This window comes from Berghia stephanieae, chromosome 10 (genome assembly GCF_034508935.2).
Source record: "Berghia stephanieae isolate SIO BIC M18660-M18661 chromosome 10, UCSD_Bste_1.3, whole genome shotgun sequence".
In the NCBI taxonomy this organism is placed as follows: Eukaryota; Metazoa; Mollusca; class Gastropoda; order Nudibranchia; family Aeolidiidae; genus Berghia; species Berghia stephanieae.
The window spans coordinates 28,383,050-28,400,549 of record NC_088369.1 but is presented as its reverse complement, the minus strand read 5'-3'; the positions used below and the strand labels follow the sequence as shown (position 1 = coordinate 28,400,549).

The following is a 17,500-nucleotide window of genomic DNA, read 5'->3' as shown; positions in this document are numbered from 1 at the left end:
GCACGATACAAATACCGTTTAATAAATACAAAGGAATGAACGATCATAGGTATATAGCGTATTTGCAAGATCTCATCTTATTCTTCAGAATGATCATTTATGTATTATGACAAAACCAACCGTGAAGTATAACAAAAAAAATGAACCCATAGTATCTGTCTCTCCCTCTCTCTCCCAACACACACACACACTCACACACACAAACACACACACACACACACACACACACACACATATATATACATATATATATATACATATATATATATATATATATATATATATATATATATATCTATCTATCTGATACATCAGTTGAAACTAGATGAACTACCATTGAAAACCAAACAGCGAGTGAAAGCTTTAAAATGTAAAAGATCTGAGAATAAGTCATTGTCAATTCAGTTTATTCCTTTGGGGAGGATACTTGGTAAAAGATGTGGGTGGCGAGGCAAGGAAACAGGGATGTGGGGGCGGTAGAGAAGATGAGATGATAATGGCTTTGTGCTCAAGGTTGAAAGTGCTTAAGTTATTGTTGTTGTTCATGCTCTTGTTGTTGTTATTGTTGTTGTTGTTTTTGTTGTTGTTTTTGATATTGATAATGAAGAGGATGATCGTAATGATGATAAGGACGATTTTTAACTGCTGTTGTTGTTGATTTTGAAGAAGAAGAATAAGAAGATGATGATGATATGATGATGATAATGATGATGATGATGATGATGATCATGATGATGATGAGGAGGAGGATGACGATGATGGTGGTGATGATCATGATGCTGGGGATAACAATAGTGACGATTTTGATTATGATACTGATTATGTTGTTGTTGTTGATGATGATGATGATGATGATGATGATGATGATGATGATGATGATGATGATGATGATGATGAGTGATGTTGACGCTAATGATGAAGATTGTAAAGCATATTGATAATGATGATGTTCGTGATGATGATGGCGATGCTTCTTCTGACGACAATGATAATGATGACATTTCACTCACGTTATATCTAGCAGTCTGTGTAAAATCATTGAGATCATTCAAACTAGGCATCGATCGAGAGGCTGGGTCCGATGCCCTTATGATGTCTGGTGTATTCTCCTTTTCCGTCAAGGTTCCCCTGGACTTCAGCATTGTCTGGACAGCCAATAAAACAAGAACAGAGAATCACATAGAATGCCGAAATCCGGCGGCGTTGTAAATAATAAAAAATACAATAACGATATAACTATGTCCATAATAAAAAAGTCCCGGAGACAGACGATAAAAAAGTATTCCTCCAGAGACATAAGGCCTATGGAGCTGGAGTTTATTAGCAATTGCTTGCAACCCTTTTTAAAGGACGCTATTCTATTGCAAGGTCCAGCAGATCCAGCTACCCAATCATTGCTGGCTGGGTGGAAAGGGGTCAGCAAATAATCTCGACTCGGGAACGATCTTGGTCCCTTTGCATGTAAAGCGAGTGCTCTACCAACTGAGCTATCGGACACCAACGTATCCTTCGTACACCTAGTGAAAGGGAACATAACCACGCCCCTCGGACAGTCGTCATATTGTAAACAATGGCTGTGATTGGTAAATATAACGAACTACACAGGTGTGCACCAATCTAAAATGATATCAAAAGACAAGTTCAATTTAACCAAATGGAACATTTGTTTTCTGGGTACTACTTACTAATGTCAACTCACTTTTTACTTTTCTCGGTCGTCGCATTGCGTTGATGCTATGAGTTTTGATAATATATTCATAACAGCCACCTGCCAGATATCTTGTACCAACATATAAAACTATGTTTAACCTTAAATGTTTATAGATAGAACGAAGTTGACGTCACTCAACTTTTTGTCATTGCTTTTAGACAGCATATCTCACAAAGTCGCCAGAAAGACTCACGGTACGCTAGAAACACATAATATATGTTTTTTTTTACGATTAATGGATGGCATCCACTGTAGAGCGTCCCTCTCGCGGCCAGTCACAACTTCCCATTGTCGGGAAAGTTTTTAAAAAAATCTCTAAGGTTTCATGACACACGTCTCTGCGCATTTATTTATGTCATTATTAACAGAATAGTCAGCTTATTGCTGTGCACAAAGGAAAAACTCCCGTTTCACTTACGGCTCTGAACAACATATGTATTTCCCAAAGTGAATACTCAGATATTAAAATATGTGGACTGTAAAAAAATTATTGTTTAATGATTGGTTTCAAACTTTCCGCCATCGAACACACCCAGATTATATGCAATGATGGTTTATTCTGTCCATCTGTCTGGATATTACTTTTTAAATTTGTTTTTTTTTTGTTCAAGAGGGTTTTGATCCCAAAACATTCCGCGATAAGCATATTGTTGGTCTATTATTTTGTTTTGTTTAGAAGCTGTTATACTCTCGTTTTAATAAATTCACTCCTCTACTTACCCGAGAGCTCTTCCCAACATCTTTCTTGTAAATGAACACTAGATCTGCTGAGGTCATCAAAATCTTGTTGGGACCTTTGGCCATTTCCTTGTTCGTCAAGTAACGCCTGGATGAAAGATTATTTCAAACAGTCAATAATCAAATTAGAGAGAATGATAACTAACAGATTAAAAGATAAAAGTAGAGAGAGAGAGAGAGAGAGAGAGAGAGAGAGAGAGAGAGAGAGAGAGAGAGAGAGAGAGAGAGAGAGAGAGAGAGAGAGAGAGAGAGAGAGATGAATGATTGAAGGGATATAATACAACCTGTAACTGGCTCGGCGCGATTATTTTAGCGTGTATTGAACAATGCCTTTGACCAGAAACATTTAAATCATTTAAAAATAAATTAAGAAAGCCTTCATTTGATTTTCAAAAAGTGACTTGAGATTTTTTGGAAGTTAACAGGTTGGGAGTTATCTTAAAGTGATATATGAAATAAACAGTTTTCTGGCCATCAAAGTGTTTTGCTTGTGTTTTTTAAAAAAGCAGTTTTCTGAAGGAAATACTCTTTTTACTTCTTATGGACATATTGAATTGATTTGTAATCTAAAGCGCGTTTGGTTTTAATTCTGTTCAGAAATGTCGATAGTTTTGTTATACTCACAATTAGGAATGCAATGTTGCATTGATGTTTTGTCATAGAGAATATTCTCAATCTATATTTTGCCCACGTACCCTACACTGTTCATACAATGAATTGTCATGTTTAGTGTTCGTTAAGCGTAAGCGGTCACGTGACATTATCACCATTGGCGCATAGAATATAACCGTTGTTGTTGGTATTATTAACCACAGTTTATTATTGTCACCCATGCATTTTTCAAGGGACTAAAAGGGTTGCCATAAATTGTGCTAGCTACAAAACATATTCAAAGGAAATCCCGATAAATGTTTCTTTTAAAATAAATAAAAGCATTTTAAAGGACTGTTTCTGTCAACAAATGAAAGGAACATTAAATTTGAACTGAATCGAATGGAGAAATTAATTTAAAATATAAACAGACGTGTAAAAGAAGGAAAATCCATAATTCAAAAATTAAGTTCAACTTCATGTCATATATTCTATCATGTCAAACGTTTGGACGATTAAACTGTCAAACCTCTCATAGCTAAATTGAGTTACACTCTTCAATGAATCCCTTTTAGTTTAGAGCTTCTGGTAGAAGCTCCGACATTTCTAATTCCCCGACTTTAACAGTAAACATGGCTCTACAAAGGTCTGTTCTCATTAATCATTTAACGACCGTGCTCTGAAAAAAAAACACGTATTCAAAAATCTGTTAAGAAAACTCAGCCTTCATCGAATCTGAATCTGAATCCTTGGGATATTAAGGGAGACTTTGCGAAGTCCAGGTGTGAGAGTTTTTTGCCAAGATAGATTGTCATTTGAATCGATCGATATTTGAAGGACTCGTTTTCTGAATAAATTAAAAAGAACAAAACATGTTTTTCTGGAGTACAGTACTTAACCGGTTAAACGGGTGCTGAAGGAGGAATCTATCACAAACGCTGCCATACTCTGGAAAAACATAGATATATCATTTAAAAATTTGGCCAGAAAACTCGTCCTTCATTTAAATCGATCGATATTTCGAGGACGAGTTTTCTGGACAAATTTTGAAATATGTGTTTTTCCAGAGTACGGCAGAACTGTCAAGCAGGTATTGATCTTCAAATAATAATAATAATAATAATAATAATAATAATAATAATAATAATGATAATAATAATAATAATAATAATAATAATAATAATAATAATAATAATAATGATAATAATAATAATGATAATAATAATAATAATAATAATAATAATAATAATAATAATAATAATAATGATAATAATAATAATAATAATAATAATAATAATAATAATAATAATAATAATAATAATAATAATAATAATAATAATAATAATAATAATAATAATACTTTATTGCATCGCAAAAAGGACGTTTTTTTGTACAGACGTGTTATAATTTACACAATAAGATAAATAGATAATGGAAACGTGATGTATTTATACCTAAGGAGCGGTTTTACAGCCAGAGTCACGCTTATATATGAATAATTTCAACACTGTAAAACAGTTAAGATTGTCACTATAAATTGAAAATTGAAAAGATAACAAAACAAATAAATTGATAAATAAATATTTACATTATTTGGAAGTAAAAAATCGAAAATAATTATATAAAATGATTATTGCTTGTTGTTATAAAGCCTAATACTGGACGGCAGAAACGATTTTCGGTGCCTCTATTTTTGTTGAAATAGAGAAAGGGCCAATACTACTTCGTGACATAATAACTGATGGTCTTAGTGGATGATGCTGGTCATTTAATATTTTATATTTTACTAATACAAAAAGTCTCATTTAAAAGATCCACATTGTCAACATCATGTATACATTTAATGCATTTATAAAATATTTGAATTTATTTTGTTCCTTTCCATTGCTAAGCAAGTTCCTCCCCAAGCTGTTAAACAAAATGACAAGACACTTTCGATTGCTGTTTTATAAAATAATGTGCAGAGGGTCTTATCTATTCTAACTTTTGATATAAAAAACCCCAAGTACGTCTGCACATCTTATGTTTCATTATTTTCAAGTGTTCATCCCACTTGAACCTGTCATCAATGGTTACACCAATGTATTTGCAGTGAGGAAAGGAACTCGCTGGACGAATTGGTCCTTTAGTTTTAACGGTCGTTGTCTTCAACAGCCGAGTCATAGCCTGCTCTGACGGCGGCATGGATATATTCGATCCCTTCAATAAAGTCCGAGTCGCATTTCTATGACTGTTCTCTTGGTGGAGATTGTTAGATCTATGGTTATATTCAGATAAATAACCAAGACATTATATACCACCTCAAAATTGAATGTCTCATAGCTGGGGCTCCTTAAAGTCCTCGCGAGGTCCCAGGTTTTGCCAAGATGAGGCTCATTTAAATCGATAGATATTTAAAAACGAGTTTTCTGGCCGAATTTTAAAAAAAAAACAGTTTTTCTTTTTTAACTGGATAATAGTGGCCACAAGACCTTGAGAGCAAATAATTCAATTCGGTCACGTATTTAAAAAAAATTATAATCTATGTAATTCTAATTAGAGTTGCTTAATTGATTCCCCCTCGGCCACAGTACAAAATGGGTCTTAGAAATTCCCTTAAGTAGTTCTTCAGAGCCATGAGGCCCATGGAGCCGGAGTTTATCTCATTTTCATAGCGTGAAACGGACACTAGCCATTGCTTACTATCGTTTGGACAGGACGCTGTCCTATAGCAATGTAATTTCCGCCAGATCTAAAAGACCCAGCTACCCAATAACTGCTGGGTGGATAGGGGGTTCAGAAAAAAATCTCGACTGCACCCTGGGTCGATCTCAGTTACTTTCGTGGGAAACGAGTGCTCTACCAACTGAGCTATCGGGACCCCCATTAGAAATTTTGGTTTAAACCTTTTTTTTTTTGGTACATTGTACTTTAAACGTAATTGGTTGAATGACTGGCCTGGCAAAACAAAATAAACACACACATTGATGAAAATAGTCATTTCTTATCTTTAAAAAAAAAACGATTAGTGATGAAATGTAAGTTTCAATTTATTGAACGAAGACAGATATCTTTTGAATGAAAGCGGATTGAGATGAAAATCTAGCACATAAACACAAATTGTCAATTGAACTGACAAGATGAAGAAGAACAAGAAGGAAGAGGAGGAGGAGGAGGTTAAGGAGAAGAAGAAGAAGAAGAAGTAGTAGAAGAAGAAGAAGAAGAAGAAGAAGAAGAAGAAGAAGAAGAAGAAGAAGAAGAAGAAGAAGAAGAAGAAGAAGGAGGAGGAGGACGAGGAGGAGGAGAGCGGGGAGGTTGAGGAGGAAGACGAGGACGAGGAGGAGGTAAAAAAGAGGAAGAAGAATATGAAGAAGACAAAAAAAAAACGATGAGGAGGAAGAGGAGGAGGAGGAGGAGGAGGAGGAGGAGGAGGAGGAGGAGGAGGAGGAGGAGGAGGATAAGAAGGAGGAGAAGAAGAAGAAGAAGAAGAAGAAGAAGAAGAAGAAGAAGAAGAAGAAGAAGAAGAAGGAGGAGGAGGAGGTGGAGGGGAGGGAGAGGTTGAGGAGGAAGACGAGGACGAAGAGGAGGTAAAAAAGAAGAAGAAGAATACGAAGAAGACAATAAAAGGCTGAGGAGGAGGAGGAGGAGGAGGAGGAGGAGGAGGAGGAGGAGGAGGAGGAGGAGGAGGTGGAGAAATCAGGTTTAAAGTGAATTTAGGCACACAAACACGCACAAAACACACACGCAGACACATGCACACACACAAACACACAAGCCCACACATCGACATGCTCTCGCCACACTCAAATACAAACATTAAATTATTCCCACTGACCCTTAGAACTTGTCTGTTGCACTCTGTATCCAACTCTCTCGTTATCACATAATGACGGTAATTATCAGGATTTGTAAGTAAACAAAATGCTTACTCTCAACGCTTTCTATGTATGCTCACATCATCATTACATCACGAACTCCCAAGATGGCATTTAATCTCTCTAAACAGAATAATATCAAATATTTTAAAAAATTACACGAATAAAGTTTGGACAAATATTCGAGAGTAGATAAAGAGAAAGACATTTTAAATGAAAGACGCAATTAAGTTTGTTTCAATAGTGCATGTGTTTGTCTTTATCCCGGCTCTAATGAGAGCTGTTATCTCTCTCTCTCTCTCTGATAATTATGTCCCTTTTAAAAGGATTGAATTTTGAAAAGATGTGTATGAAACAAAGTAGAAAGAAAAATAAAAGAAAAACCAGTTATCCCAAAATACCAGGCAAAAGGTATGTATGTATCGATGTGCACTTATTTGTATGTCTGATAACCCAATTCATTATGGGATGGGTCATTGTAATGGATACCAATCTTTCTATTTATCTATCTTTATATCTTTATATATTTCGAGCCCCGCTTCAGGCGTTTTCGTTTTTTTTTCCTTGAGCAAGATTATTAACCCCCAATTTGCTCACTTGGCCAACATGGGTGATTCCTGTTGACATCAGACATCTTGTTTGATGATTTATCTATCTTCGTGGAATGCCTAGGCGACGATATCTTATGATGTCGTGGCGAAAAAGGCATAATAGATAATAGATTATATCTATCTATCTATCTATCTAACTTCAATTTTCAAATTAACTCTCTCTCTCTATCTTTCTCTCCCTCTCTCTCTCTCTCTCTCTCTCTCTCTCACACACACACACACACGCACACATAACCACACACACACACAAACACATACGCGGACACACAGACTTTCATTTCCAAATTGACTGTCTTCCCCGCTCTCTCTCTATCTCTCTCTCTCTCTCTCTCTCTCTCTCTCTCTCTCTCTCTCTTGCTCTTTTTCAAATCGGACTCACTCTCATCATCATCATCATCATCATCATCATCATCATCATCATCATCATCATCATCATCATCATCATCATCATGCTTCTTTCAGCTTATCCCGCATTTCATTATTATTATTATTATTATTATTATTATTATTATTATTATTATTATTATTATTATTATTATTATTATTATTATTATTATTATTATTATCATCATTATCATTATTATTATTATTATTATTATTATTATTATTATCATTATTATTATCATTATTATTATTATTATTATTATTATTATTATTATTATTATTATTATTATTATTATTATTATATTATTATTATTATTATTATTATTATTAGGGAAGACTGGAATAACCCAGGCGTCAGCCGCAGTTCAGCGCCGCAAAGTGAACTTGGGTGATGTGACTTGCTCAAGGTCACACAGCACGGCGGGTGATTGAACTCGGTACCTTTTGGGTACGAAGCAAAGACCGTACCGCTAAGCCACGCCATCCCACGCTATCGCCCATTACACCGATGTTAAATCAAGCCCATAAATGCGTTCAGTTATCAGACCTGCAAATAAATGCAGCTATGTGGTCTTGTGGTATGATACTCGATTTCGGATCGGAAGGTTCTGGGTTCGAATCTCGCTCGGCGCATAGTTGAGACCTTGGAAAAAGCCCTTTACTAACATTCTCTCACCGTTCCCATGTGTAAAATGAGTACCTGGCCGTTACACGTGTTGTCTCTGTAGGAATAAAAATGTAATATCGCCAAACTGGCGTCAGGTCTCGTTCTACATGCTACCTGTTGTTGTTTGTCAGGGACCCTTTGTATTGGGTTTTGAGCATGTTTAGTGGATTTTGCGCTATATAACAGCTCAAGTGTTATTTTAAAAGTCGGGATGATTCAAATGCCGAAAGTGATTTTAAAATACAAAATAACAGATTTATGAAAGTGGTACTAAGCTGCTGGAAGCTGTGGACTGAAAAAAATAATAAACAAAAATAAATTTAACAGCTTCAAAAAAGAAAAAAATAAACAAACAAACACGGAACGTTTCGGGCTCAAAACCCTTCATCAGCCAACAACAAAAAACAATGAAGGCATACATACATCACTAAATTCCAGATAGGCGACAGAGATAATTTGGTAGGTCTTCTCTTGTAAAAAATTCTGGAATTTAGTAATGTATTTAAGTCTTTATTGTTTTTCGTTGTTGCCGAGCCGAAGAAGGGTTTTGAGCCCGAAACGTTCCATGCTTGATATTTTGTTCTTTTTTGAAGCTGTTATATTCCTTTTTGTTTAATACTTTTAACAGATTTATGAAACTGTTACTTTACAGAAACCATGTCTTTCTCTCTTCAATAAAACGTTTCGACTGAACCCAGATTTCTATGTTTTTGATCAGAAAATCTATTTTTAGCATCGAAATCACCCAGACATAAAGCCGGTCTGACATGGCGGGTCACATATGATAATTTGACAAAGTCCAAAGCCGCAGACAACATGAAAGGTTTCTACCTCACTAATTTCTTCTAAGCCGATTGCCAACACTAACACGACAATAAGAGATCCCATTCAAATTGTTTATTTCTCTATTATTTCAACCTTTACCGGCGGGTCTAGAGATGTATCAATACAAAGATTTGTTTTATTAAGAAATAATAGATTTTTAAAAAATTGAGCGCAATATATAGCTATATAGCAATATAGAGCAATATAGCGCAATTATTATTAAACGTGCTCCAAGCGATTTTTACAGGGGTGTCGTCCCTCGCTTAAACGTCTGGTGTCAACGGGAATTACCTATGCTCTCCAAATGAACATCTTCGGAACTAATAATCTTGTTCAAAGAACAAATTGACAAAAGCGGATGAATCCGAGCTCAATCCATGTACATCCTGAGACATAGTTCAATACCTTAACTACTGAACCATTTGACACCCTCCCTTGCATAACATTATGAAAAAGCTTTGTTTAATCAGATTTGAATTTTTAAAAATCCCTATATTCATCCCATAGAGGAAATTTGTCTCTAGGGAAGACAGGAAAAACCCAAACGTCAGCCGCAGTACTGCGCCGCAAATTGAGCTTGGGCGAGGTGACTTGTTAAACGCCACACAGAGAGGCGGCGGGTGGTCGAACTCAGTACCTTTCGGGTACGAAGCAAAGACCGCAGCGCTGAGCCACGCTGCCCCTGAATACATTCGAATTCCGCCAGTAAAGGTTCAAATAGCTGTAAAGGAACGGAATACTCCTTTGATTCCATTATCAGTTCTTGTGGAGTTTTACGTAATGGCTATCCGGAGACAAAGAGATTACAATGTCTGAATCAGCTTTGTTAGGATTTTTGTTGGAATCTAACCAGTTAACTACGGTACTCTGGAAAGACCAGTATTTTAAAAATTGGCCAGAAAATTCGTCCTTCAAATATTAATTGATTTAAATGACCCTCATCTTGGCAAAAACTCTTAAACCCGGGACTTAGATAGACCTCGGGAAGTCCCAGGTTTGAGATTTTTGCCAAAGTTCAGAGTCATTTAAATCGATCAATATTTGATGGACGACTTTTCCGGCCAAATTTTTGAATATTTGTTTTGATAGAGTACAGCAGTTAACTGGATAAAGCAAATAAATTTTTATAGTTTGTTTTGTTTCACTTTATGATTACTAAGCAAGGTTGATCAGTAGATTTGTATTTTAAAATTATTCCTCCGAATTTTGAGGTTATTTTATTATGTTAAATATAATGTTTTCAAATTAGGAAAAAAATTGACCTTATAAAATATAAGACTGTATGAAGACAAGTTTACATTTTACGGCCAAATAGATAAGGCATTGCACCATAACACGGGAGACCAGGTTTTGAACTTTTTTATCAACATCTGAATTTTTCTTTGAATTTAATTTTGTGAAGCTGCACTACGGCTCACGCCTCGGTCATTTATTGAGACAAACCTTGGAAAATTCTCCCTGTGAAAGAATACAGGGAGTTTTATTTAGTTGTAAAATATAAAGTCATTCTGTACTAGGGTGATAAAATGGTCCAATCTTTTTACCAGTTCCTGTCGTACTCTGGAAAAACTCATATTTAAGAAATGATCAGATAACTTGTTATTCAAATGAAGAATGAATATATTATGGGTTAGATAACTTTAATAAAGTTATGTCTTGAAAACAATTTTAATCATGTATCAACCTATTTGATATTGTCTTCCAACAAGGCTAATAAACAGCTACATGATATGTGTTGAAAGTGTAACGTTCGGATACATACCGAGTCACGTACAAAAGAGATTAACTCGTACTCATTGTTTTATGTACAAAATCTAGTCCAGTCTCGTACCTACCCGACCCGCCCAGCCCATTACCGCCCACCCAATACTGTCCCGTTCTATCGACCCTTGAAATAGCCCCAAACGTTTCTCACTTCACAGCTTTTCACCGGTCAATTGACCCACCAAGGGAATTGACCTTTCCGAGATGTTCCAGTGCAAGAGCAAATACAAAATCATTTTATATTTCTGCCAGCTGCTAATTGAATGGCAGTTTTATACTCAGTAAGTGTCCGAAATCGGTCTTCTTAGTGTAACAGTAAAATAAATTATGTCAACAGACTTCGAATGATTTACAAACCAGGCATGCAGTTCTCTTCTCTTTTTTCTTCTCTTCTCTTCTTCTTCTTCTTCTTCTTCTTCTTCTTCTTCTTCTTCTTCTTCTACTACTACTACTACTACTACTACTACTACTACTACTACTACTACTACTACTACTACTACTACTTCTACTACTACTACTACTACTACTACTACTACTACTACTACTACTACTACTACTACTACTACTACTACTACTACTACTACTACTACTATTAATATTACTACTCCTCCTCCTCCTCCTCCTCCTCCTCCTCCTCCTCCTCCTACTACTACTACTACTACTACTACTACTACTACTACTACTTCCAATAGTATGACTAGAGTCCGAACCAAAAAGTAGCAAGCAATTGCTATTTCTGTTTCACACTATAGAAACAGAGATACACTCCGGCACCAAGGACCTCATGGCTCTGAAGGAATAAAAGTACACGTGGACGGGAACCAATGACATTTCTACTGTCATTGATGATATTGAAAATGTGGTCATTCATAGCTTAGTCGGGTGGACTATAGTGTATTAAATGCCTTGTCCAGCAACCCTGGCTTCTGACCACCCTAAAAAAGTTTGACCTTGTTACCAAATGAGACATTGTATTGCCCGAACATGGGCCTTATATGAAGAGATCGATAAGTTTTAAAAGAACTGAATTCATTGTTGTTTCAACGAGCGCAGCAATTACGGAATTGTCAATTGTGTCTAGAAGTAAATTGTATTTTGTCTGACGCTTATTTTTAACGGATGTACAGTAAATAGGGGTTGATTGTTGAAGTCAACACAAGTATCTATAGATGGGTGGATGGTTGAGTAAGTGGAAAGAAGAGTGGAATGAAGGTTGGGTGGATGGGTGGATGGATGGGTTGGATGGATGGGTTGGATGGATGGGTTGGGTGGATGGGTTGAGTGGATGAATTTGCAGTTGAGTAGATGGTTGAGTAAGTGGAAAAGTGTGGATTGAAGGTTGGATTAATGAGTGGATGGATTGAAGGTTAAATGGAATGTTGGGTGACTCCGTTGATGGATTGGTGGATGGTCGAGTAAGTGAAAAGAGGATTGGATTGAAGGTTCGATGGATGGGTGGATTTAAAGAAGGATGGAAGAATGGGTGGATGAATGAATTGATGGATGGGTAGATGGGTGAGTAATTGGAAAGAATAGTGGATTGAAGATAGGATGGATGGGTGGATGGAAGGAAGGTCGGATGGATGGTTGGGTAAATGAAATGATTAATGGATGGATAGTTGAGTAAATGGTAGAAAGAGAGGAAAGAAGGTTTGATGGATGGGTGGGTGGAAGGAAAGTTTGATTGATGATTGGATGAATGAATTGATGGATGAGTGGATAGTAAGAGCGAACAAATGCACGAGTGGACGAATGGATATGTAAATGGATGGATAAATGCTGGTCTTGACGTATGGATGGATGGACAAATAGATGGATAAATGGAAAGGAGGATGGATTGATGGGTAGATGAATAGATAGATGGTTGAATGGATGGATGGCTGTATGAATGGATGTATGAATGGATGGAGGGATTGATGGATGAATAGTAAGATGGACGGATGGATGTATGGATGGGTAGGTGGATGAATGGATAGATGGAAGAATGGATGGATAGATGGATAGAGGAGTAGAAGGATATAGAGGTTAATAATTGAATGGAAAGGTGTATTCTCTCTCTCTCCCTCCCTCCCTCTCTCTCTCTCTCTCTCTCTCTCTCTCTCTCTCTCTCTCTCTCTCTCTGTGTGTATTCGTGCGTGTAGGGGTGGAAGGGGGGGGGGTGAGTAAATGGATGGATGAATGAATGGGTGGAGGGGGTAGAAGGTTAAATGAGTGAGGGAAATTGGGATAGATGAATGGTTGAATGTGTAGATGGATACATTGATGGATAAAGGAATAGTTGTCTGGGTGGGTGAAGGGAAAGGTCGATTGCCGCAGGAAGTAAATTGTGTTTTGTGGGAGGGTTATTTGCTAGGGAGAAAGAGAGGAAGGAAAAATTGATCGTTGTAGTCACCACAAATAATGGAGAGTGTGTAGATGGTTGGATGAGTGGGGAGAGGGGGTGGATGGGGGCAGGAACAGCAGATGAATGGATAGATTGACGTGTGACTGGATTGATGGATGAATGAAAGAATGAATGATTTGATTGAGAGACAGATTTACTAATGTTAAATTAGATACGAGAGTAAATTCGTTAAATAGAAGAATGTGATGAATTAGGAAGCAGGCACTAGTGTAAGATCAAGATCTGAAAAAGTGTGTATGGGATGTTTTTAGGGTATTTTGCTCTGCTTTGTCTGGCACTGTTTCATAAATACTTTTTTAGATCCGTATAATTTGGAAGAATCCATTGAAAGCTGGATGCCATTGTGAAGGGTTATGAGTTAATGGAAAGATAAATAGACAGATGACGTGAGTTGCTTGTAGTTTGTTTTGACTCCATTGTCAATGGCGTCTCATTTAGATTTAGCGTAAATAATTCTATGATAGACTCCTCACGCCTAGAATAATACAGTTCTTTAGTGTTCATAAGTGGAAACTCGCTCAAGTAGGTCCTTATACTTATAGTATGTAAAACATTCTTGTCTGAAATACTCAAGTCCTTTTATTAATCAACAACGTTATTGGTTGGACTTGCTGAATTATAGGCCCTTCACCACGCAGCCAACCGATTGTGATGCCTCGGCCGATTTCACAAGTTCTGATGTAAATATTCTCCATGGTGTTTATCGATCTTGTGTATCATTATTCTTAAACGTTCGCGATCAAGGGTGCGTTTCATTTAATCAATGCTGATTGTATGTAAACTAGTGAACTGCCATACTTTGGTACGACACGAATTCAAATGTTTGGCTAGAAAACTCGTCCTTCAAATATCGATCGATTTAAATGACGCCGGTCTTAGCAAAAACTCTCAAACCTGGGTTCCCGCAAAGTCTCATGTATGAGAGATTTTGCCAAGATGAGGGTCATTTAAATCAATTGATATTTGAAGGACGAGTTATTTGGCTAAAATTTAAAATACGTATCTTTCCAGAGCAAGGCAATTAAATGGTTAAGTGGTCTAATTCCAAACGGTTATTGATTCAACACAGTATGAACAACTAAGGCCATGTAGCTCAATTGGTTGAACACTCAACTCACGTGCCATCGGGCCTAGTTCATTCCCACATAAAGCCGTGATAGCCGAATGATAAAAGCATTGTATTTATTGTTCTCGGACTCAGGTTCTAGCTACGCTGTCGTATCTCAACTCGGTAAGTTTTGAGGAATTCATTACTTTATGCATCTTATATCCAGTGATTGAATTGTTTGAAAGTCCCTACAACTCGATAAAAAATAAAAACTTAAAGCATGAAGTCCGAGGTTCAATCTTTGGTCAAGGCAAGCTGATTTTTTGGGGGGATTTTCTCCCCTATTTTTCTTTTTGCTATGTCTGGCACTGTTTCATACACACTTTTTCAGATCAGTATCTTTCACCAGGGCCTGTCCCCGACTTCGTCACTTAAAACTAACTTGTGCGTCAAACAATCAAACAATCCATCTCTCAGGATTCGAACCTCGGCACATCGATCTTTAAACGGGATTTACCACCACCCTATCTACTGGCTACAAATGATCCAGGACATAAATCGTAACCTTATCGGGTATTTTTTTTTTACTAGAATGACAGTAAGACGAGATTGATTGTTGAAATTCGTGTAAAGGTAGATGATTTGGATTGCCTTTCACTAATATCTCTCTTGCTCTGGCAAAACAAAACTTTTTCGTTTTGGACAGATTAACGTTTACACCCACTGTCGACCCACTAAAGTGATCCGCCATCTTGTCAAAATTCTCAAACCTGAGACTTCAATCTCTTTGACAATTTGAGGAGCATTTCAATCGATCGACATTTGGAATACAAGTTATCTGAACTGAATGGAAATAAAATGTGTTTTATCAGAAAACGGCAGTAAGACGGATATATTACTGTAGCTTAATCGCTAGAGCGCTAGAAAGTGACAAATACCCCTAGTCTCATCGGAACTTTTTCTACTCCATTTTAAGATAACATAGATCGGGGGATTTGGGTTTCTATTTTGGTCAAGGAGAAAGTTATAGACAATAGTCGTATCAATGGAGCAACAAAATAATTATTTGACACTGTCATTCAACAAGGAAATGAAATGATATGGAAAAAGCTGGAGAAATGTCGAGTGGATGGTCCAGGAACAAGTGGAATGGAGAAAACTGCCGTACTCTAAAAGAAATAAAACATTTAAAAAAATTTGGCCGGCAAACGTGTCCCTCAAATACCGATCGATTAATATTTCTATTTTTGAAGGATAAGTTTTCTGGCTAAAATTTCTAATATAAGTTGCTTTTTTTCAAAATATCGCCGAAAAATTGATGAAGACTGGCCTCATGGATAGCTCACGACTTCCAGTTGCAAAAGGTGGTCTCGTCTTGTTATAGTTTCCAGTTATAGGGAGCGTGGCAATGACTAAAAGGTTCTGGCCTTGTTGTTGTATCCTTGGGAAAGTACTTTATATACATTAGCAGGTCGACCTTAAAACCGTGATGAATATTATAAGAGTGGACACCTACTATATGAAATGGAATTGAAATGCGGTCCCATATGCCATACTGAGGGAGTAAATTAAAAATTAGTGTGAAGCGCATACGCATTGGGTATTTGTTGAATTCCAATACATAAACGCCCCGATCTATTTGTTTGTTTAGTTCTATTTGAATGTAAGTCTGATGTTGTCCCTTGAGCCACGTGTCCCCCCCCCCCACCATTTTGGCAATGCTCACTTATTTAATAAATCCTTCCCTCCTCTACTCTTACTTATTTTTCGTACAAATCCCTTTTGGTAACAGGGCTCTCTATCTGGGAGAAAGAAAATCCAAAATTAGCAAAATTTATCTGTAAAGAAATTTGTAGATGTGGATATCATCGTTATAAATGGCTGTTCTGCTAATATCCTGTACTTATGCATTCATTGCTTTATCATGACATCCGCCAATTCCAATGTCATGATTCCGATTACGCCAGAGATTAATGTCATGATTAACGGCATAATGATCATTCTTATAGACAAGGAATATTACGTCCAATTTATTGTCTACGCATTGTGGTATTTATCGTTCTTTATGACCAGGAAATTGGCATAGACCACTGATATACTGCTGGACTCGGAAAAATAAATACAAAAAAAAAAAAAAAAAAAAAAAAAAAAATCAAAACACGTATTTACAGTTTTGAACAGAAAACTCTGCGAAAGTCCCAGATTTGAAAATGTTTAGGAAGATGAAGTCATTTTAATCGATCGATATTTGAAGGACGAGTTTTCAGGCCAAAATTTTAAATACGTGTTTTTTGTGTTTTTCTTTGTTAAAGGACGGAAGTACTAACGGTATTGCATATTTCTTTCTTTCATGATATTTGTGAGTGACAAATCGTCTCAATGCGTTATCAAGTCTGAGTCAATCCGAAGCGTAAAATTAAATTATGTTAAGCAAAACTATTCAATGTCAAAGTGACAAAGTAGGGAGTAACTCTGGTGTAAGACAACGATTTGAAAAATTTGATATGCGGTTATGTGGTCTTGTGGTATGATCGCTTTCGGATCGGAAGGTCATGGGTTTGAGCCTCACTCGGCGCTTAGTTGAGTCCTTGGAAAAGGCTCTTTACGTGCGTACAATCTCTCAATGTCCCGTCCTAAATGTTAAATGTTTCTGTTGACCAGGGACCCCCTGTAAAGCGCTTTGAGCACATTAAGTGGATATTGCGCTATATAAAAGCTCAATTTTTTATTTGTATATTCTTTAATTATTTATTTTGATATGGACTGGTGCCAGACAATACAGAAAGGAAAATTTAAAAAAATAAAGCAATCATGAGGTAATCAGGAGGACTGAGGTTCGATCCCGTGTCCTGGCAGGCTGATATTTTTATTGGGGGGGGGGAGGTATTTTTTACTTGTATTTT

General features: G+C 36.6%; 1 protein-coding gene across 1 annotated transcript in view; it reads right to left on the bottom strand.

Annotated features, from left to right (window-relative positions):
* The window catches only part of LOC144980925 (retinal guanylyl cyclase 1-like), a 68,902-nt gene that overhangs the window by 34,753 nt on the left and 16,649 nt on the right, over positions 1-17,500 (bottom strand). The window contains exons 2-3 of the mRNA XM_078928863.1: positions 2,432-2,537; positions 1,011-1,145 (exon numbers count right to left, since the gene is read on the bottom strand). Of these exons, the coding sequence (XP_078784989.1) occupies positions 1,011-1,145; positions 2,432-2,515 (219 nt within the window). The 5' untranslated portion in view covers positions 2,516-2,537. The remainder of the gene's footprint in view (positions 1-1,010; positions 1,146-2,431; positions 2,538-17,500) is intronic.